The sequence below is a fragment of the Narcine bancroftii genome, chromosome 1 (assembly GCF_036971445.1).
Source record: "Narcine bancroftii isolate sNarBan1 chromosome 1, sNarBan1.hap1, whole genome shotgun sequence".
Lineage (NCBI taxonomy): Eukaryota > Metazoa > Chordata > Chondrichthyes > Torpediniformes > Narcinidae > Narcine > Narcine bancroftii.
The window spans coordinates 246,512,143-246,535,201 of record NC_091469.1 but is presented as its reverse complement, the minus strand read 5'-3'; the positions used below and the strand labels follow the sequence as shown (position 1 = coordinate 246,535,201).

At 43.2% G+C, this 23,059-nt stretch overlaps 1 protein-coding gene across 2 annotated transcripts in view; it reads right to left on the bottom strand.

Moving 5' to 3' along the window:
* Window positions 1–23,059, bottom strand: part of coq9 (coenzyme Q9 homolog (S. cerevisiae)) — a 111,634-nt gene that overhangs the window by 70,241 nt on the left and 18,334 nt on the right. Inside the window, exon 3 of one of the 2 annotated variants that reach the window (XM_069894096.1) lies at window positions 2,854–2,992. In XM_069894096.1, the coding sequence (XP_069750197.1) occupies window positions 2,854–2,992 (139 nt within the window). The remainder of the gene's footprint in view (window positions 1–2,853; window positions 2,993–23,059) is intronic. The other variant, XM_069894106.1, reaches the window with a different exon arrangement.

The window sequence follows — 23,059 nt, the reverse complement described above, 5'->3', positions numbered from 1 at the left end:
CCTGTCATCCTTCTGTTCTTCACATAAGAGAAGAATGTCTTGGGGTTTTCATTAACCTTACTCAACAAGGCCATCTCATGTCCCTTTCTTGCTTTCCACTTCCCCCTCTTAAGCTCCTTTCTTGCTACTTTACATTCCTCAAGAGACCTATCTGCCTAAACCTCATGTAGGCTACTTTCTTCCACCTGTCTAGATTTTCCACCTCTCTTGGTACCTTACTATTCTTTCTCTGCCTCACCAGGACAAAGTTATCCCTAACAACCTGCAAGAGATCCCTAAACACCGACCACATCTCCATAGTACATTTCCCTGCAAAAATGTCATCCCAATTTATACCTGCAGGGGATATGGGGAAAAGGCTGGCAATTGGAACTAGGTGTGAGCATAGTTCAGCTTAGGGTAGAGTTGAGGAACAGACTTGATGGGCCAAGTGGTCTACTTCTATTCCTTTATTTTGTGATCTTGTGTTGTGGATAGTATTGAAGGTGGTGAGAAAGGAGATTTGGGTAGAAAAGTGGCAGATGGAGTTTAATCTGGATAAGTGATGCATTTCTGAAGGTCAAACTTGGTTCATTCTTAACATTGTGGAAGAACAGAGGGCCCTTGGCATCCAAATGCATTGCTATCTCAAGGTTGCTGAGCAGGGATTTAGACCAACAGATTTGTGTTTTAGATGCGGAGAAAGACAGGTACTTCTGTGCATTGTGTATGGACATGTAAATAAGTTAAACTTTTTTGGGAAAAAAGTTATTAAATTTTTGAGAGATTTATTTACAATCGATTTGCAAATGGATTCAATTATGTGTTTACTGGGATATATAAATGCTGTTACTTTGGGATTGGTTGATAAGCCACATTTGGCATTAGCAGTTGCAAGACAATGCATAGCGATAACTTGGAAAAATGTTGTGGAATTGAATCTACAAAGATGGTATAATGAATTGCAATCGTGTTTATATTTGGAAAAAATAACTTACAATTTGCAAAATAATTATTCTTTTATTATTAAAATGTGGAGTTCATATTTGGATTGTATGATTATTGATCTTAAGTAAGAGTTATGTAATGAGTTGGCACATTGATTAATTAATTTTAAATGTATATTATTTTTAAGGCTCCGAGGGGTGAGGGAGGGAGTCAAGATGATGTAGTTAGTAGAGGGAGGGAGGGGGGTGGGTTATCATCATTATCAGTATTTTTAAAAAATACTTTTCCTTCTTTTTATATATCTGTATTTGTATCTTATATTTTCTTTTTTTTGTAATATTTTGTAAAATTCTTAAATAAAATTTTCCAAAATGAAAGGTTCCTGAGCAGGTTGATGGGATAGTTAAGACGGCTAATGAAATGCTGGCCATTAGTTGGGGGATTGAATTCAAGAGCCATGAGGTTATGTTGTGGCTCTGTAAAACTTGGCTTAGACCACACTTGGAATATTATGTTCAGTTCTGGATCCCACATTACAAGAAAGATATGGAAACTTTGGAGAGGGTGCAGAGAAGATTTATCAGATTTACCTGGATTGGATTGGATTGGATCATAGTGTCTTATGAGGCAAGGCTGTCAGAGCTGAGAGAGGTTCTGATCCTCTGCCAAGCTAGGACAAGTGCCCTCTTCTTAATGTGCCCTGTGTGCAGATGATTCAAGGGGTAAGAGGCAAGACTATAAGACATAGGTGTAAAAATAGCTTTTCAGACCATTGAGTCCGCTCCACCATTTAATCATGGGCTGATCCATTTCCTCAATCAGCCCCACTGCCCGGCCTTCTTCCCATAACCTTTAATGCCCTGGCTATCCCAGAACCTATCAATCTCTGCCTTAAATACACCCAATGAACTAGCCTCCACAGCAGCCTGTGACAACAAATTCCACAGATTTACCACCTTCTGGCTGAAGAAATTCCTCTGCCTGAAGAAATTCCTCTGCATGTCGTTTGAAGTGGTCGTCCTTCAATCCTGAAGTTGTGCCCACTTGTCCTAGACTCACCCACCTTGGGAAACAACCTTTCTATATCTCTCATTCTCCTAAATTCTAATGAATACAGGCCAAGAGCTGTCAAACGCTCATATAACTTTTTCCTTCCTGGAATCAGCCTTGAACAATCACCAATATAAGCTCATCCTTTCTTAAATGAGGAGCCCAAAACTGCTCACAATGGAGTACTGTGAGGTTTCACCAGTACCTTATAGAGCCTTAACCTAATCTGCCCAAATCCTTCTGCAGCCTTGGTGTTTTCCCTAGACTACCTACCCTCCACTTACCTTTGTATCATCTGTAAACTTGGCCACAAAATAATTTCATAATCCAAATCATTAATATACACTGTAAAAAGAAGTGGTTCCTACACTGACCCCTGTGGAACACCACTAGTATCTGGCAGCCATCCAGAATATGATCCCTGTATTCCAGCTCTCTGCTTTCTGCCAATTAGCCAATGCTCTACCTTCGGTAGTGTGTTTTCTGTTATTCTATGGGCTCTTATTTTATCTAGCATCATGTGCGACATCTGGTCAAAAACCTTCTGAAAATCCAAATATACAACATCCACTGCATCTCCTTTATATTGTCACTTCCTCAAACAATTCCAATATGTTTATCAAGCAAGATTTTCCCTTAAGGAAACTATACTGGCTTTGGCCTATCCTGTCATGAGCCTCCGAATACTCATTGACAATCGACCCCAACATCTACCCAACCACTGACGTCAGGCTGAACAGTCTATAACTTCCTTTCTGTTGCCCCCCCCACCCCCCACCTTGAACAAAAGGTGGCAAAACCATTCATAGACTATGTTTATGCAGCAGCTTTGTCTCGAAGATGCCACAGCTTTCATTACCTTTAAACAGTTTTTACCTTTGCTCCTTCTGCAATGGCCTCCACTGACCAGCCGAACTTGGGAACAGACTTCAGTGCTGCTGAAAGGAGCTGCTGCCTCAGCTGATCCTCCGTCTCGAAGCCCTTTCCCTTCTCTGCACTCTCATCTGAGTAACTGCTGTGGAAATGAGAATGGTATGGGCTGAAATGGATTCAACACCTGTGGAGCATGAGAAACAACCCAAGAACCATCTGAAACAAGGGCCCCTGCTACCTCCCCATTGTTATTGTGCTGAATCTGGTTGGCAAATGGCACCGCATAAACCTGGCTCCCCTTAATCACCCATTCTGGACATTCCCCTGTATAAACATCCCTCCCCTTCAATCACCTCCACTGGAAACATCCCCATGTAAACACCCCTTCCCCTCAATCACCCACCCTGGGCACTTCCCTGCATAAATATCCCTTCCCCTCAATCTCCCCCATTGAATATGTCCCTGTGTAAACATTCCCTCCCCTCAATCACCCACCCTGGACACTTCCCTACTCTTCTCAATCACCCCTATTAGGCACTTCCCCATGTAAATGCCCCACAACACGTGCCCGTGTAAACTGTTGTTTCCCTTTCCCCCCCCCCACCCCGATGCGTTTTTGGTTCATACCATGAATCAAAAAACAAAGGTAAGACTATATCCCATCTGGAAGAGTGTATACATCTAATCACATTAGAAACATTTACATCATATGAAACAAAGACATAAAAGGTTGCCATGTATCTTCAAATTTTACCGATGAATTGAATACATGATATCTAACTTTTTTCCTAAGGCATAAGACATAATATGAGAAAAGCAATGAAGCACTGTTTTTTTAATATTTTAAGATTAATCATCACAAACATAACAATAATTACTACATCTAAGTACAAATATCATACGATCAATCATTTTATATTATATATATATATATATATATATATATATATTAAAAAACCAGCCTATCCCAACTACAAGGAAAGAAAGGGAGAATATTATTTAATCTTAAAAATGTATAACTAAAGCCAAAAAGGCTGCAGGAGTGAAGACATCCACTGCAGCAGACCGAGACCTCACACTTTTAACATCAATAGCTTTCAAGTAAGGGCTCCAAACTTTAATAAAAAAAGAATATTTATCTCTCAAATTATTTGTGATCTTTTCTAAATGAATCCAGGCCCTCATTTCATTATTGCCAACTTTTCACCCCTAAATTTAAATCCGATTTCCATGTAATAGCTAAGCACTTTTAGAGACTGTCAATGATAAATGCAAAAACTCAATTTGATACATATTTCGTTTCAATTTTAAAACCATTGATTTAATATCTCCTAACAAAAATAACAAAGGGTAAATTTATTTTTAATATCTGTTCTAAAAATGATTTAAGTTGCAACCAAAAGCTTTTAACCTTAGAACAAGTACATGTCGAATGAAAAAAAGTACCTATCTCTTGACCACATCTAAAACATATATCTGAAAAATTAAGCTGAAAATATTTCAATTTAACTGATGTAAAAAATTATCTTTCTTTCTTCTTCTTTGGCTTGGCTTCGCGGACGAAGATTTATGGAGGGGTAAATGTCCACGTCAGCTGCAGGCTCGTTTGTGGCTGACAAGTCCGATGCGGGACAGGCAGACACAGTTGCAGCGGTTGCAGGGGAAAATTGGTGGGTCGGGGTTGGGTGTTGGGTTTTTCCTCCTTTGTCTTTTGTCAGTGAGGTGGGCTCTGCGGTCTTCTTCAAAGGAGGTTGCTGCCCGCCGAACTGTGAGGCGCCAAGATGCACGGTTTGAGGCGATATCAGCCCACTGGCAGTGGTCAATGTGGCAGGCACCAAGAGATTTCTTTAGGCAGTCCTTGTACCTCTTCTTTGGTGCACCTCTGACACGGTGGCCAGTGGAGAGCTCGCCATAGAACACGATCTTGGGAAGGCGATGGTCCTCCATTCTGGAGACGTGACCTACCCAGCGCAGTTGGATCTTCAGCAGAACTAATTAATAACATACATTTATTACTTTCGTCATACTATTTCTACATATATTTCTCCATACATTTTCATCAATCTTTCTATCTAGGTCCACTTCCCATTTCATTCTAGATTTATGAAGATTAGGTTTAGGCAATTTATTTTGTAGCAATTTATACATTTCAGAAATAAATTTTTTTGAATCATCTTTAGTAAGTAATAATTCTAACGAAGACTGTCTAAGTGGTTTTAAATCATGACCTAATTGTTCTCAATTTTTTTAAAAACTTGATAATATCAAAAAAAGTTATTTGAAATTTATCTTTCACACGGTTAAAGGTTAAAAATTTCCCGGCTTCAAAACAATTTTTGACTTTTTAAATTCCCTTTTCATTCCAAACTTTCAAAAATTGATCATTTACAGTGAAAGAAAAAAGTTTATTCTGATATAAAGGTGTTTTCAGTGAGATCTTAACCTTTCCTCCTGTTTGATAATCAATTTTATTCCATAATTCAATTAAATGTTTTAAGAATGGTGGGTCTTTTCCAGTTAATAATTTTGAATTCCATCATAGATGTTTCACCAATCTTATCCAATTCTATTCTAGCCCAAGCATTGGATTTTGTCGTATCAAACATTGCATTAATAAATTTCAATTGTGCTGATTTATAATAATTCTGAAAATGAGTAAGTTGTAAGCCTCCCAATTCTAATTTCCATGTCAATTTTTCCAGAGAAACCCTATTAATCTTACCTTTCCACAAAAATTTATGTATGACTATATTTAAATCTTTTTTAAAATTTCGAGGTATAAAACAAGGAATAGATTGAAAAAGGTACTGTACTCTTGGAAAAATATTCATTTTAATACAATTCACTCTTCCTATCAAAGTAATAAGTAAATCATTCCATCTTTATAAATCTTTTGTAATTTTCTCAAATAATGGAATATAATTTAACTTATATAAATTTTTATTAATTTTAATACCTAAATATTTAATTGGATTTTTAGTCCATCTCAATTGAACAACTGCTTTACACTGTTCATAATTCCCTTCAACCAATGGCATCACCTCGCTCTTGTCACAATTTTATACCCTGATATCATGCCATAATCCTGTAACTTTTTATACAGTACAGCTAGCAAGTTATGTGGTTCTGTCATATAAATTAAAACTTTAATTTAAGACTTAATATTCTTATATTAATATTTTATATTCTTCTTTATTTACCATTATTCCCTTGATTCTTTCTTCCTGTTTTATCCATTGTGCTAATGGTTCGATTGCTAAGACAAACAACGCAGGAGATAAAGGACAACCTTGTCTTGCCGATCTAGTTAAAGTAAAAGGTAAATAAAGTTGTCTATTAGTTATCACTCTGGCCTTCAGATTACTGTATAGGCCCTTAATCCAATTAATAAACGTTGGTCAAAATTGGAACTTTGATGAAACTTTAAACAAATAATTCCATTCTAATCTATCAAATGCTTTTTCTGCATCTAAAGATAGAACCAACACTGGCTCTGATTGCTTTTGAGCACTGTGTATTAAACTGACCAACTTTGGAACATTATCAGCTGAATATCTAATCTTAATAAATCCAGATTGGACTGAATGAACCAAATTAGGTAAATATTCATTTATTCTATTTGCTAAAACCTTTGCTACAATTTTATAGTCAACATTTAACAACGATATGGGTATACAGGATTCTGGCTTGAATAAGTCTTTATCTTTCTTAGGTATCACTGTTACGACTGCATTAGAAAAAGATTCAGGTAAAGAACATGCTGACATAGCTTGTTTTAATACTTCTATTAAGAAAGGCATTAACAGATCTTTGAATTTTTTATAAAATTCCAAAGTAAATCCATCTTCCCAGGAGATTTTCCATTCTGCATTGAATGCAATGCATTAATAATTTCTTTCAAAGTAAATGAAGAGTTTAAATTTTAAAAATCCTCAATCTTATCTACATTGTTTATTGTCTCTGATGAATACAATTTTGTATAATACTCTTTAAAAGAGTCATTTATATCTTGTGGTTTATAGGTAATCTTCGAGTTCCTTTTAACTGCAATAATGGGACTCGATGTTTGTTCTGCTTTTAACTGCCAAGCCAATACTTTAAGATTAAAGTTGCTCTCCCAACTCATAATACTTTTGTTTAGTTATATCAATCAATCTTCTGTAAGTCTGAATTGAATTATATTGTACCTTTTTATTTTCCAATTTTATTCTATCTCTCTCTGATGGTTTTTCTGTTAATTTTTTTTCCATTTGAGCAATTTCCTGCTCTAAATCCTCTACTTCCTGTAAATGCTTCTTTTTAATCTTAGCTGAAAAACATAATTTGTCCTCTTAAATAAGCTTTTAACGCATCCCATATAACAAACTTATTATCAACTGAGTTAAGATTACTCTCCCAATATATCTGTATTTGATTTTGTATAAAATCACAAAATTCTGGAAGGTATAGAGTCTTTCCATTTGAATAAGATGGCTCTTCCAGCCAACAATGTAAAGAAGGCCAAACCCATTGATCAGGAACAGAAAAATTCCCTAGGTCTGGATCGATAACTCTGAAAAGAGCAGTTATTTGACTGGGTCGTAGCTTCACCTGGAGTATAGTTGAAAAAATATTAAAAATTTCTTTCCAATAGGTTTCTAAGAATGAACAAGACCAAAACATTTGTCAATGTAGCAATTTCAGTTCTGCATCTGTCAAAAATATGGTTAATATTAGAAAAAATACTAGCTAATTTATCTTTGGACATGTGAACACGAGGCACTACTTTGAATTGGATTAATGAAGGTCAGGCACATATAGATCTTTGTCCCAAAGATTCTCAGATAAAAGTTTTTCAAATTCCTGTTCCCAAGCCTTTTTAATCTTATCATGTTGGACATAATTTCAATAATCCATCATATAGAATTCCAATTAATCCTTTCTGAGAAGGATTCAAATGAAAAATATTATCAACAAAATCTGGTTGATATACAAATGGAAAATCCACTACCATGGTATTTAAGAAATTTATAATCTATAAACATCTAAAAAAAACGAGTATTTGGTCAGTCATATTTTCTTGCCAGCTGTTCAAAATACATTAAACTTCCTTAAATAAATTTGCAGAAGAAACAATATCTTTGATTTTCCATGTAGAGAAAGATTGATCAATTATTCATGGTTGATAAAAGTAACTAAATGTGAGATAGCACTAGATAAGACAAAATTTTTGAAATAAAAAAAAATCTTAAATTGGAACCAGATTCACAATATAAATTTGAGTATTGAATTAAATATATTCATATTGATTTTGGAAAAGCTAAATGAGAGAGAGGCACCCAAAAAAGAGGCCACTGAATACTACTATATAAATTTCAATTTAAATCTGTCCATAATGAACAATTCTAGATTCTCTCTCATTTCCTCAAAATTTGCCCTTCTCCAATTTAGAATCTCAACCCGAGGCCCAGACCTATCCTTCTCCATAATTAACTTGAAACTATAGACATTACGATCACTGGACTCAAAATGTTCCCCTACACATACTTCGGTCACATGTCCTGCACTCTCTCTCATTGGTACCTCTATATATTGATTTTAAAAGGTTTCCTGAACACATCTGACAAACTCCAAGCTGTCCAGCCATTTTATAAAATGGGAGTCCCAATCAATGTGGAAAATTAAAATCTCATACTATCACAAATTTATTTTTGCTGCAGATGTCTACTATCTCTCTACAGATTTGCTCCTCCAATTCTCTGACTATTGGGCAGTCTATAATACAACCCCATGAGTGTGGTCATACATTTCCCGTTCCTCAGCTGCACCCATATTGCCTCAGTAGACAAGACCTCTGGTCTATCCTGCATGAGCACGGCTGTGAAATTTTCCTTGATGAGCAATGCCACTCCTCCCCTTTCATCTCCCCCACCCCATTCTATTGTGTCTAAAGCAATGGAAGCCCAGAACTTTGAGCTGCCAGCCCTACCCCTCCTGCAATAAGTTTCACTAATGGGCTTCAGTGTCATAATTCCACATTCTAAACTCATCTGCTTTTTTTTTAAACAGTACTTGTTGCAACGAAATAGATGAACTTTAGAAAATTTTGACCACGTACAACCCATAGTGCATGCAATTTTCATAATATTTTCCCTCCTCCACTCCTCTATCTGCTCTGACATTCTGGTTCCTATCCCCGTGCAAATCTAGTTTAAACCCACCAAAGCAGCACTAGCAAACCTTCCCACAAAGATATTAGTTCCCCTCCAGCTCAGATGCAAATTGCCCCATCAAAACTCGTTCCACCTTCCCTGGAAGAGAATCCAATGATCCAGAAACCTGAAGTTCTCCCTCCTCCACCATGTCTTTAGTCACACGTTAAACTCCATTATCCTCCTATTTCTAGCCTCACTAGCACATGGCATGGGTAGTGATCCTAAGATCACAACTCTGGAAGTCCTTTCCTTCAACCTAGTGCTCAACACCCAACACCTTGCAGGTCCACCTCACCATATAACAATTACAGCACAGAAACAGGCCAGTTCGGCCCTTCTAGTCCATGCTGAACACCTTCTCCCACCTAGTCCCATTGATCTGCACCCAGCCATAACCTTCCATACCTCTTTTGTCCATACACCTTTCCAACTTTTCCTTAAATATTAAAATCAAGCCTGCATCTACCACTTTGGCCAGAAGCTCATTCCACACTCCCACCACCCTCTGAATGAAGAAATTCACCCTCTGAATGAAGAAATTCCCCCTCATGTTTCCCCTATACTTTTCCCCCTTCAATCTCAATCCACACTCTCAATCCACATTTACTCTATTTGCCCCACCTTTTCAACCCATCATTCATCCCTACATGAACCACGACAACTAGCTGCTCACCCTCCCTCCTGAGAATGCTGTGAACTTAATCTGACATATCTTGGAACATGGCACCAGGGAGACAACATACCATCCAGGATCTCTATCTCTTTCACAGAACCTCTTATCTGTCCCCCTCTTTTTAGCCATAGGACCAGACTACGTCCCAGAGACCTGATTGCTGTTGCCTGTCCCTGGTAGGTTGCCCCCCCCCCACAGTATCTAAAATGGAATACTTGTTATTAAGGGGAATGGTAAAAAGGGATGCCCTTTGTTACGAGCCCAGAGGACCCATAAACCCAGCAGCAGTAGATATTCACCAAGACAAATGGTTACTTAAACAAAAGTTGCTTTTAATTATCTTTAAACATAACAACAGAATCATATTTTAACTAATCTATTATTAACAACCTAATGTAATCCTCTTCTAATTCTAAGCGCATGTGTATGTAATGTGTGTGATTTTTCAGAAAAAATACTTTGGTTCACAGACCAATCTCACTTCTCATTCTTCCAAGTTCACTGGTTGCAGGCAATTACTGTGCATAGAATTTAACATGTATAAAGTTCACCAGGCTTTGGTGCTCGAAAGGTAAATGGTTACCACTCAGGAAGGTTCTTGTCAGTTTTCAGAGAGAGGTGTTGTCCAGGACATCCATAACTGATGTATTTCCATCAGTCACCTCAGTGTCTTGCTGATGAAACTTGCCCCTTTCAGGGTTCTCCAGATGATAATCTCTTTCTTTCAGACCACCATAGAGTCCTTTTTGTTTCTCTTATTCCAAGTGAAACATTAGATAGCCAGTCCTCTCCTCTTGCATGAATCACAAGGGCTTCGACCAAGCTGTCTTCCAAAAGCTTGCCAACTTGCCCTGTTCCAGTCCCAGCAACTTCTTGCTGGTTGTAACACTGTCAAGTGCTCTCTGTGTGTCTTTCTCTCTCTCTCACACACACACACTGAGACTGAGAGAAAACCTGTTTGACTCTCTCTGCTTGTAAACCCTCTTACAACAGCAATTCTCCTCCAGACAATAGCGGAGCCAGCATTCTCTTTCATCTGTTGCTTTTGGGTAAACAAGAATCCATTAGTGGCGTCTCTTGAGCATTCTTCAAAGTTCTTGCAAAAAGGTGTGAGAAGCCACTATGTCTCCAAAATTTCAAATAAGATCTGTTTTAAAGTGTTTGCATGTGACCTTCTCTCACAAACCTTTCCCAATTTATCTCCCAAAAACATTACTATATACAGTCACAACTTTCCCTCTCCTGTCACCCATCTACCCTCTTCCTGTCTCCTAGGTGCGATTGTGTCCCTGTAACTCCTGTCTATCACCCTCTCTGCCTCCCAAAAGATCCAGAGTTCATTCAACTCCAGCTCCAGTCCCTTAACTCGGTTGGTTAGGAGCTGCAGCTGGATGCACTTCTCACAGATGAAGTTGTCAGGGATACTGCTGGCTTCCCTGACAACCCACATTCAGCAAAAGGAGCATTCCCTTGCCTTGGCTGCCATTCCCTGTTTATGAATAGAGGAAAAAAAATGATATCCAATACCTGTGCTTACTTGTGCTTACCTGCTGAATCCTTTTTGTTCCTTGAATAGGGTGGCCCTTTCTTATTTCAACTCCTACTATTCCTCGCCTCTTCTGCATTCTCGTTGAAGCCTGTTGAACCAAAGCCTTACTACTCTGACTCAGTCCACTCCAATCATGACCACTCCCTCTAATTTACGGGTGGCCTTCGATTCACGGTACATGAAACGATGGACAGACACGTCAGTGTGGGAATGGGACAAAATGAAATGGTTGCCCACTGGGAGATCCCCATCATTGGTGTGGACAGAGTGAAAGTGCTCAGTGAAGCGATCTCCCAGACTGTGCCTAGTCTCCCCAATGTAGAGAAGGGAGCACCAGATGTAGTAGACAACTCTTGCAGATATACAAGTGGTGCCTCCCTTTTATCTCCTACCCAAGACATGCACAGCATAGTCCCTCCTTCCTGAGGGACACAAACCCAAATGTCCAGGTAGACTATTGTTTCTGCATGCTCCTGCCCCACTGAACTAGCATCATTTTACCTCGACTCCATTTAATCTCCCTTGGTCCAATTCCTCCCCACCTATATTCCCGATACCTGACATGCCCTCCATCTCTTCAATGACTTCCAATTCCCTGAACTTAATTGCCTCATTTTTACTATGGGCATCCATCCCCCATACTGAAGGTGTCAAAGCTCTTTGTTCAATTATCTATAGCTCTTTATTCCTTTCTTGACAGAAGGCTTAACCATTTAACCACTCCACCGCTACCTCCACCACCACCCTCCTCTGCCTGGCAAAACTTGTTCTCACTCTTAATAACCAGCTTTGACTCAACCTATTTTCTCCAAATCAAAGGAGTAGCCGTAGTTAACTGCATGGGTCACAGCTATGTCTGCTGGCTTATGAGCTTTGTGGAAGTCCATGGTACAAGCCTACACAGACATGGCCCACATTACAGCATAGAAACAGGCCCCTTCAACTCTCCTAGTCTGTGCTGAACTATATTTTTTTGCCTAGCCCCATTGACCTGCACCCAGTCTATAGCCCTCCACACCTCCTCCATCCATGTACATCAAATTCTTCTTGAATGTTAAGTCCACATTCACCACCTCATTCCACACTCCCACCACTCTCTGTGAAGAAGTTCCCTCTCATGTTCCCCCTAAACTTTTCCCCTTTCACTCTGAATCCATGTCCTTTAGTTTGTACCTCACTTACCCTCAGTGGAAAAAGCCTATCTACATTAACTCTATCACCCTCATCATTTTCAATACCTCTATCATTCTTCTTCGTTCCAGAGAATAAAGTCCTAACCGTTTAACCTTTTCTTGTAACTCAGTTCCTGAAGTCCGGGCAACATCCTAATAAATATTCTCTGCACTCATTCTATCTTTCCTGTAGCTAGGTGACCAGAACTGCACACAATACTCCAAATTTGCCCTCACCAATATCTTGTTCAACTTTACCATAACATCCCCACTCCTATACTCAATACTTTTGATTTATGAAGGCCAATATGCCAAAAGTTATTTTTACAAACCTACACACCAAGGAATTATGTACTGTATCTGTATTCCCAGATCCCTCTATTCTACCGCACTCCTCAGTGCCCTACCATTTACCATGCATGTCCTTTCTTGGTTTGTCCTTCCAAAATGCCGCACCTCACATTTGTCTGCATTAAATTCCATCTGCCATTTTTCAGCCCGTTTTTCCAGTTGGTCCAGATCCCTTTGCAAGCTCTGAAAATCTTTACTGTCTACAACACCTCCAATCTTAGTGTAATCTGTAAACTTGATGATCCAATTTACCACATTATCTTCCAAATCATTGATAAAAATGACAAATAACAATGATCCCAGCACCGATCCCTGAGGTACACCACTAGTCACAGGCCTCCATCTGAGAATCAAACATCTACCACGATTCTCTGGCTTCTCCCATCCAGCCAATGTTGAAATCAGTTCACTAATTCACCATGAATACCTAATGTCTGAACCTTCCTGACCAACCTCCCATGTGGGACTTTGTCAAAGGCTTTACTAAAGTACATGTAAACAACATCCATAGCCCTTCCTTTATCAACTTTCCTGTTTTTTAATGAAACATTTTGTATTTTAGTTTTGGGATTACAATAGTTTTTTTGGGGGGATGGGTGGGTGAGGTTTTGGTTTTAGTTTTAATTATTTTAATATATATTTTCAACATTTTTTTTAAATATTCTATTATGTAATTTGGTATATTATTCTCAATTATTTGATCTTATATATGTTGATTAAATAAAATATTCAAAAAAACTTTGCTGGTAAACACACATAAAGCCATATTAACTATCACTAACCCGTTTCTAGCTATCCAAATAATTGTATATCTGATCTCTTCGAACACCTTCCAATAATTTACACCTTTCAATAACTTACTACTACTGATGTCAGACTCACTGGCCTTTAATTTCCAGGATTACTTTATGGAGCCTTTTTTAAACAACAGAACAACATGAGCTACCCACCAATCCTCCGGCACCACACTGATGGCTAAGGACATTTTAAATATTTCTGCCAGAGCCCCTGGAATTTTTATGCTTGCCTCAATCAAGGTCCAAGGGAATATCTTGTCAGGCCCTGGGGATTTATCCACCATTATTTGCTTTAAGGCAGCATGCATATCCTCCCTTTTAATTTGTATAGGTTCCATGACCTCAGTTTTTTTTCCTTAATTCCTACAACTGTGCCCGTTTCCTGAGTGAATACTGCTGAAAAAGAAAATAATGATCTCTCCCACTTCTACACAAAGCCGACCACTCTGATCTTCAAGGGGATCAATTTTGTGCCATACTATCCTTTTGTTCTTAACATGCTTATAGAAACCTATAGGATTTTCCTTCACATTGTCTACCAAAGCAACCTCATGTCTGCTTTTAGAGTTTGTGATACTTGAGGATTTCTTGCATTTTTTTATACTCCTCAAATACTTCAGTTGCTGCATGTTGCCTATACCTGCTATACAACTCTCTCTTCTTCTGAAACAGACCTCTAATATCCCTCAAAAATCATGGTTCTTATGCCTGCTAACCTTGCCTTTAATCCTGACAGGAACATACAAAGCCTGTATGTAGAGCTCATCGAAAGAATCAAAGACTTGTTGATCCAAACCAAGGCTTTTATTAGTAAAAGACAGGAGCTCTTCACAGGTGGCCGACCAGTCCGGAATGATCTGACCTGGCTAGGGACACAACCCTTTAAGGCCCAAACAGTAGGCGTGGCTTAGCTCTCAGCCAATCGCTGTAAGCAAAGTCTAGATACTGTAACTATATACACTATATATATTGGTGATAGATCTGTACTATCATATTCACCCTTTCTTGGAGAACTGACCCTGGAAAAAAAACCCAAAAAAAACAAGGGAGAGAATGAAAGGAAGGGATAGGTTAAGGACTGTAGCGGTCAGGGGGTCTGACCATCCGGCGTGACCGCCGTGGTGCCGGGTTGGGGTCGCTGGAGTGGTGTCGCCAGCGGGCTCATCGGGTGCGACCGCTCCTTCGCTCAATTCCCCAGTCGTGTTGTCGGCAGGGTGGCCCGGGTCATTGGGGTGCTGTTGGTCCTTCTGTTGCGGCACAGAGCCTGGGGAATAAAGAGTTGGGGAAGGTTGGGTTGGGGGGTTTGCTGGGTCTACTGCGTCCTGAGCTAGGTCCCGCACCGAAACAGTGTCCTCCCGCCCATCTGGGAACTCAACGTAGGCGTAATGCGGGTTCGCGTGGAGTAGAGTCACTCGGTCGACCAAGGGGTCGTTCTTTTGAGTGCCGGACGTGGCGTCGCGAAAGGACGGGGCCAGGGACGGTGAGCCATGCCGGTACAGTGGTTCCTGATTCGGATTTCCTCAGGAAAAGGAACATCCTTTTGTGGGGGGTGGCATTTGTTGCGGTACATAGGAGGGAGCGGATGGAGTGTAAGGCACTAGTGAGAACCTCCTGCCAGTGAGAGGTGGGGAGACCTTTAGACTGAAGAGCCAGTGTAACCGCTCTCCATATGGTGGCATTCTCCCTTTCGACCTGGCCGTTACCGCGTGGGTTATAGCTCGTGGTCCTGCTTGAAGCGATACCACACTCCAGAAGGTACTGTTACAGCTCTGCGCTCATGAATGAGGACCCCCTATCACTGTGGATGGAATTGGGGTACCTGAAAATGGCGAAAATACTGTGAAGGGCCTGTATCACTGAGGTGGCAGTGGTATCTGGGCAGGGCACAGCGAACGGGAAGTGGGAGTACTCGTCGATGGCCATAAGGATGTAGTTATTACGGTTTGTCACGGTAGGGGCCCCTTAAAGTCTACGCTAAGACGCTCGAAGGGGCTGGTGGCTTTGATAACGTGGGAGTTATCCGGACGGAAGAAGTGGGGCTTGCATTCAGTGCACACCGAACAGGCTCGGGTCATGGAGCGGATCTCCTCGACTGTGTAGAGACATCCTGTACAGGATGTCATAGTTAAAGGTGGAGAGTTCGATTCTCCATCTGGCGATTTTGTTGTTTTTTATCTTACCACGCTGGGTGTTGCTGAACATGAAGGAGACTGCGCGTTGATCAGTCAACAGTGTAAAGCGCCTCCCAGCAAGGAAATGTCTCCAACGACGCACCGCTTCAACTATGGCCTGGGCCTCCTTCTCAATCGAGGAGTGTCTACTCTCTGGACCCTGGAGGGTTCTGGAGAAGAAGGCTACAGGCCGACCGGCCTGGTTCAAGGTGGCTGCCAGGGCGAAGTCGGATGCATCGCTCTCGACTTGAAACGGGTCAGACTCATTGATCGCGTGCAGCGTCGCAGCAGCGATGTCGGATTTGATTCGATCGAAAGCCGCTCTGGCTTTGGTCAAGAGGGGAAAGGAGGTGGTCTTGATAAGAGGACGCGCCTTGTCGGCGTAGTGTGGAACCCATTGGGCGTAATATGAGATAAGGCCCATGCAGCGTTTGAGCGCTTTCTGGGTATGGGGGGGGGGGGGGGTAAGTCCATTAGGGGACGCATGCGGTCAGGATCTGGCATGACTATCCTGTTCTCCACCACGCAACCTAAAATCACGAGTCGTGTGTTCCGGAAGACACACTTGTCCAAATTGTAAGTCAGGTTCAGCCGATGGGCAGTTTGAAGAAATTTGTCTAGGTTGGTGTCGTGGTGCTGCGTGTCGTGGCCGCAGATGGTGATATTGTCCAGATATGGGAAGGTACCGGTTAGCCCGTTCTGGTCCACCATCCGGTCTATTTCCCACTGGAAGACCACGACACCATTCGTGACCCCGAATGGTACCCTGAGAAATTGATATAGCCGCCCATTCGCTTCGAAGGCCGTGAATGGTCGGTCCTCACAGCGGATCGGGAGCTGGTGGTAGGCCGAACGTAGGTCAATGGTGGAGAATATGCGGTATTGGGCGATCTGGTTCACCACATTTGTGATGCGTGGCAGGTGGTATGCATCCAGGAGCGTGAAGTGGTTAATGGTCTGGCTATAGTCGACCCCATCCGTAGCTTTTCCCCGTTCTTGACAACCACCACCTGGGCTCTCCAGGGACGAACTGGGTTCGATGATGCCCTCATCCAGCAATCTACACACCTCACTCCTAATGATTTGCCTGTTTTCGTAACTATATTGCCGACTTTTGGTGGCCACAGGCTTCCAGCAAGCGGTGAGGTTTGCGAAGAGTGCTGGCGGGGCAATCCAGAGTGTGGAAAGGCCGCAGGATTGGCCCCGGGGGCGGGTTGCTCAGGTGCTTCGGGGGTGGGGTGATGGCAGACCGAGAGGGGGGCGTGGGGTCCCCCAAAGTGTAGGGACACCGTTCGGAACTAACACTGAAAGTCTAATCCCAGCAACACTGGGGCGCACAATTGGGGAAGGACAAATAATTTGAAGTGGGTGACCGTTACGCCCTGTACTTCCAGCGTGGCGATGCAATACCCTTTTATCCCGGTCGAGTGCGGCCTCATTGCTAATGAGATCCTCTGGGTAGTCGGGATAATGTCAAGTCCCCAATGGAGGGCCAGATCTGGCTGGATAAAACTGTCAGTTGACCCAAAGTCAAATAAGCAATTGGTGTAGTGTCCATGCACTTTAATCAGTTCCATTGCTCTGGTGAGGGGATGAGAGCATTGCTGGTTTAGTGTTATTGAAGCAGTTGACAGGGGAGTTCCGCGTGATGACATCACGCAACGGGATGACGTCACGCAACGGGATGACGTAATAGACGTAGTCAACGCTGGAGGAGCAGGTTGGAGAAACTCCCGGAAGTGCTGTTGTGGCGGCGTCGGCGGATGAAAGGTAAGTAGTGGGGTTTGTAGTTGCTCACGGTTGGCGGTAGGTAGGTCGTCGGTCGCGGCGGTCGGGCCCCAGCGGTCGTCAGCAATGGATGCTAGGGTGAGTACCTGGTTGGCCGCGGCGGGTCCCCAGTCGGTCGCGGTGGCCGCATCGGCGGCAGCGTAGGCAGTAGCAGATGGGGAGCGGGCAGCAGCAGCAGTAGCGTTAACCGCGGGGGTGGCTGTGGCGGCGTCGGCCCCGGGGGTGGCTGTGGTGGCAGCAGCAGAAGCGGTAGCGTTGACCCTGGGGGTGGCTGTGGCGGCGGCAGCAGCAGCGGTTGCCACAGTCGGGACCGAGGCCGGGTCGAGTGTTCCGCACGGGGGCGAGAGGCGGGCCAACACCATGGTTGCGAGGGTGGGCTGCTCCTTCTGACTTCGGCGTCTCCATGATGTCAGCCGTTGCCGTGCAGGGAAGCCCTCACTCTCATTGGACGAGAGCTCTGGGGAAGAAGAGTTTGAATGGGATAGTGGCGGTTGGGCTTCACACGAGGCACTGTGTTTGCCGGAGGCCATTTTAGACCTACAGACTACAGCAAAGTGGCCGTTTTTAAGGTACTTCTGGCACCTGGCTTTTCTTGCTGGGCACTGGGACCTGCTGTGCTTGTTCCTCCCGCAGAAATAACATCTTGGTGCAGTGTAGCAGCAGCCGACAGGCCGTCAGTATCTCGGGGGGTGGTAGGGTAGAAGGGCACTCTACTCACATCAGAACGTGGGGTCCAGTTCTTAGAGAACTCGTTTGACTTTAAGGCTGCATCCTCCATTGTGATTGCAATCCGGGCCATGTCCTCTAGTTTTTCTACCTCTTGTTCGAGCAAGCGCAGCCTCACTTCGTTCGATCGGAGCCCGGCCACAAAGGCATCCCGGACGAGATCGTTTGTGATCTCGGCAGCAGTTTTGTCCACACAGTTACAGTCCTTGCCCAGCACCTTTAATACTTGTAAATATGCCCTGCTGGACTCGCCGGGCTGTTGCTTCCTCGACGCAACCACGAGCCGGGCATGAACTCTGTTCACTGGTTGATCATACAGTTCTTTCAGTACTTTTATGGCTGCGGTGTAAGTGTTCTCATCCTGGATGTTCTTGTAGACTCTCAAGGACACCATAGACAGCAATGCTGTTAGATGCTGGTTATCCTCCTCTACCTGAATGAATCTCAGGAAGTTTTCAAAGTTCAGCAGCCAGAATTTAAAGGCTTTGAAGGCTGACTGTGGGTCGATATCAAGTTTTTCTGGCAGAGTTAGACACTCCATCCCTTTCAAAAAAAATTCTTTTTGCTAATAAAATTGTAGAGCTCGTCAAAAGAATCAAAGACTTGTTGATCCAAACCAAGGCTTTTATTAGCAAAAGACAGGAGCTCTTCACAGGTGGCCGACCAGTCCGGCATAATCTGACCTGGCTAAGGACACAACCCTTTAAGGCCCAAACAGTAGGCGTGGCTTAGCTCTCAGCCAATCGCTGTAAGCACAGTCTAGATACTGGAATGATATACACTATATACATTGGTGATAGATCTGTACTATCACACTGTACTCTCAAAATTTCACCTTTCTCCAATTACCTCGCACATCTTTGCCCGAAAGCAACTTAACCCAATCCATATTCTAGTTCCTTTCTCATTTCCTCAAAATTGTCCTTTCTCCAATTTAGAATCTCAACCTGAGGCCCAGACCTATCCTTCTCCATAATTAATTTGAAACCAATGGGTGTTATGATCACTGAATCCAATACGTTCACCTACACATACTTATGACAATTGTCCTGTCTCATTCCATGATATGAGATCCAGTATTGCATTCTCTCTAGTTGGTACTTCTATATATTGATTTAGAAAACTTTCCTGTGGCGTCGCAAGATGGCGTAGAGTCTAGACCTGTAATCTCGACCTCTCTGGCCAGACTTTTAAGAGTTGTGGGGGGAGATCAGTATCAACCCCCTGAAGAAACTCGCAGTAAAACTGAGCTGCAGTTATCTGGTTCTGACACTACATTAAAGAAAACAGGATTGATTCTTTCTGTATTACAATTTAACCTGTTAAGTACTGTTACTCAGCCGATAATGCAAGAGTTGGCTCAAATGAAAGATAGAAGGTCAGATTTCACTACAGTTAATGCATGTGTGGAAGTATTTTCTGAAGATTTTAAAAAATTTCAGTCTGCTTTTTTGGAATAGAAGATAGGAGCAGGAGTAGGTCATTCGACCCTTCGAGCCTGCTCCACCATTCAACGAGATCATGGCTGATCTTAAAGTTCAGTACTCCGTCCCTTCCTTCTCTCCGTAACCTTTAATACCCTTATACTGAAGAAATATATCTAATTCCCTCTTAAATATATTTAATGAACCTGCCTCTACTGCCCTCTGTGGCAATGAATTCCACAGATTCACCACCCTCTGGGTAAAGAAATTCCTCCTCATCTCGGTCCTAAATGGTTTGCCTCTTATCCTCAAACCATTGCCCCGGGTTCTGGATTTTCCCATCATTGGAAACATCCAATCTGCATCCATTCTGTCCAGTCCTGCCAGAATTTTATATGTCTCTATGAGATCCCCTCTCAATCTTCTAAACTCCAGCGAGTACAATCCCAATTTGCGCAATCTTTCCTCATAAGTCATTCCTGCCATTGCAGTTATCAGCCTGGTGAATCGCCTCTGCACTCCCTCCATTACAAGAACATCCTTAGATAAGGTGACCAAAACTGCACACAATACTCCAGGTGTGGTCTCACCAAGGCCCTGTACAGCTGCAGTAAGGTATCCTTGTTCCTATCCTCAAACCCTCTTGATATGAAGGCCAACATACCATTTGCGTTTTTAACCGCCTGCTGTACCTGCATGCTCGCCTTCAGAGACTGGTGTACAAGTACCCCTAGGTCTCTCTGCACTTCCCCATCTCTTAATCTATTGCCATTCAAATAGTAATCTGCCCTCCGGTTTGTATTACCAAAGTGGATAACCTTACATTTATCCACATTGTAGTGCATTTGCCATGTATCTGTCCAGTCCCTCAATTTATCCAAATCACACTGGAGCTTCCTGTCCCCCTCTTCCGTGCACACAACCCCTCCTAGCTTAGTGTCATCTGCAAATTTGGAGATATTACATCCAATCCCCTCATCCAGATCATTAATGTAAATTGTGAACAGCTGGGGTCCCAGTACAGATCCCTGTGGTACCCCACTGGTCACCGCCTGCCACTCAGAAAACAAGCCATTTATCCCAACTCTCTGTCTTCTACCTACCAGCCAGTTCTCAATCCACATCAATACTTTGCCCCCAATCCCATGAGCCTTGATTTTGTAAGCCAGTCGTTTATGTGGGACCTTATCGAAGGCCTTTTGGAAGTCCAGGTACACCACATCCACTGGCTCTCCCCCATCTATTTTACCTGTCACCATCTCAAAGAATTCCAATAGATTTGTCAAGCACGATTTAACTTTTGTAAATCCATGTTGACTCCATCCGATCCCTTCTCTGCTAGTCATATGCTCCGCTATTACATCCTTAATAATGGATTCCATCATTTTGCCCACTACTGATGTAAGGCTCACCAGCCTATAATTCCCTACATTTTCTCTACCCCTCTTTTTTAAATAGTGGGGTAACATTATCGACATAGCCGCTCTCAGTGAAGTCCGCCTGGCAGGTGTAGGCAGCCTCCAAAAACGCGGCGCGAGCTACACACTCTACTGGTCTGGCAAGCCTTCGGATGAACGACGCCTATCTGGTGTAGGCTTCATGGTCAAGAGCTTCATTGCCTCCAATCTCGAAAACCTTCCGACAGGCCTCTCGGACCGAATCATGTCCATGCGACTCCCCCTTCAAAACAAGCGTCACATTACCCTCATCAGTGTCTATGCTCCAACCCTCCAGGCGGAACCAGCAGAAAAGGACAAGTTCTACACCGACCTGCGCAACCTCATCCAACGCACCCCTACAGCCGACAAGGTTGTCATACTGGGCGACTTCAACGCTCGTGTCGGCAAAGACTCAGAAACCTGGCCAGGAATCCTGGGAAAGCATGGTGTCGGCAAGTGCAACGACAATGGGCGCCTCCTGTTGGAGCTCTGCACAGAACAACGGCTTGTCATTACAAACACCCTTTTTCAGCAGAGGGACAGCCTTAAGACCACCTGGATGCATCCCCAATCCAAACACTGGCACCTCCTGGACTACATCCTGGTGCGAGAAAGTGACAAACGAGATGTGCTCCACACCAGGGTCATGCCTAGCGCGGAATGCCACACTGACCACCGGCTGGTTCGCTGCAAGCTCAACCTTCACTTCAAACCAAAGCCCAGGAACAATAAAACCCCAGAAAGAGGTTCAATGTTGGAAACCTGCAGTCAGACGAAGCGAGAGGAAACTTCCAGGCAAACCTCAAAGCAAAGCTCGACGATGCAACCCGCCTCACGGACCCGTCCCCTGAAACCCTCTGGGATCAGTTGAAGACTACCATACTGCAATCCACTGAAGAGGTACTGGGCTTCTCCTCCAGGAAAAACAAGGACTGGTTTGACGAAAACAGCCAGGAAATCCAGGAGCTGCTGGCAAAGAAGCGAGCTGCCCACCAGGCTCACCTTACAAAGCCGTCCTGTCCAGAGAAGAAACAAGCCTTCCGTCGCGCATGCAGCCATCTTCAGCGCAAACTCCGGGAGATCCAAAATGAGTGGTGGACTAGCCTCGCCAAACGAACCCAGCTCAGCGCGGACATTGGCGACTTCAGGGGTTTATACGAGGCTCTAAAGGCTGTGTACGGCCCCTCACCCCAAGTCCAAAGCCCGCTGCGCAGCTCAGACGGCAAAGTCCTCCTCAGCGACAAGATCTCCATCCTCAACCGATGGTCAGAACACTTCCAATCTCTTTTCAGTGCCAACCGCTCAGTCCAAGATTCCGCCCTGCTCCAGCTCCCTCAACAGCCCCTAAAGCTAGAGCTGGATGAGGTTCCCACCCTGGATGAGACGTATAAGGCAATCGAACAACTGAAAAGTGGCAAAGCAGCAGGTATGGATGGAATCCCCCCAGAAGTCTGGAAGGCTGGCGGCAAAACTCTGCATGCCAAACTGCATGAGTTTTTCAAGCTTTGTTGGGACCAAGGTAAACTGCCTCAGGATCTTCGTGATGCCACCATCATCACCCTGTACAAAAACAAAGGCGAGAAATCAGACTGCTCAAACTACAGGGGAATCACGTTGCTCTCCATTGCAGGCAAAATCTTCGCTAGGATTCTACTAAATAGAATAATACCCAGTGTCGCCGAGAATATTCTCCCAGAATAACAGTGCGGCTTTCGCGCAAACAGAGGAACTACTGACATGGTCTTTGCCCTCAGACAGCTCCAAGAAAAATGCAGAGAACAAAACAAAGGACTCTACATCACCTTTGTTGACCTCACCAAAGCCTTCGACACCGTGAGCAGGAAAGGGCTTTGGCAAATACTAGAGCGCATCAGATGTCCCCCAAAGTTCCTCAACATGATTATCCAACTGCACGAAAACCAACA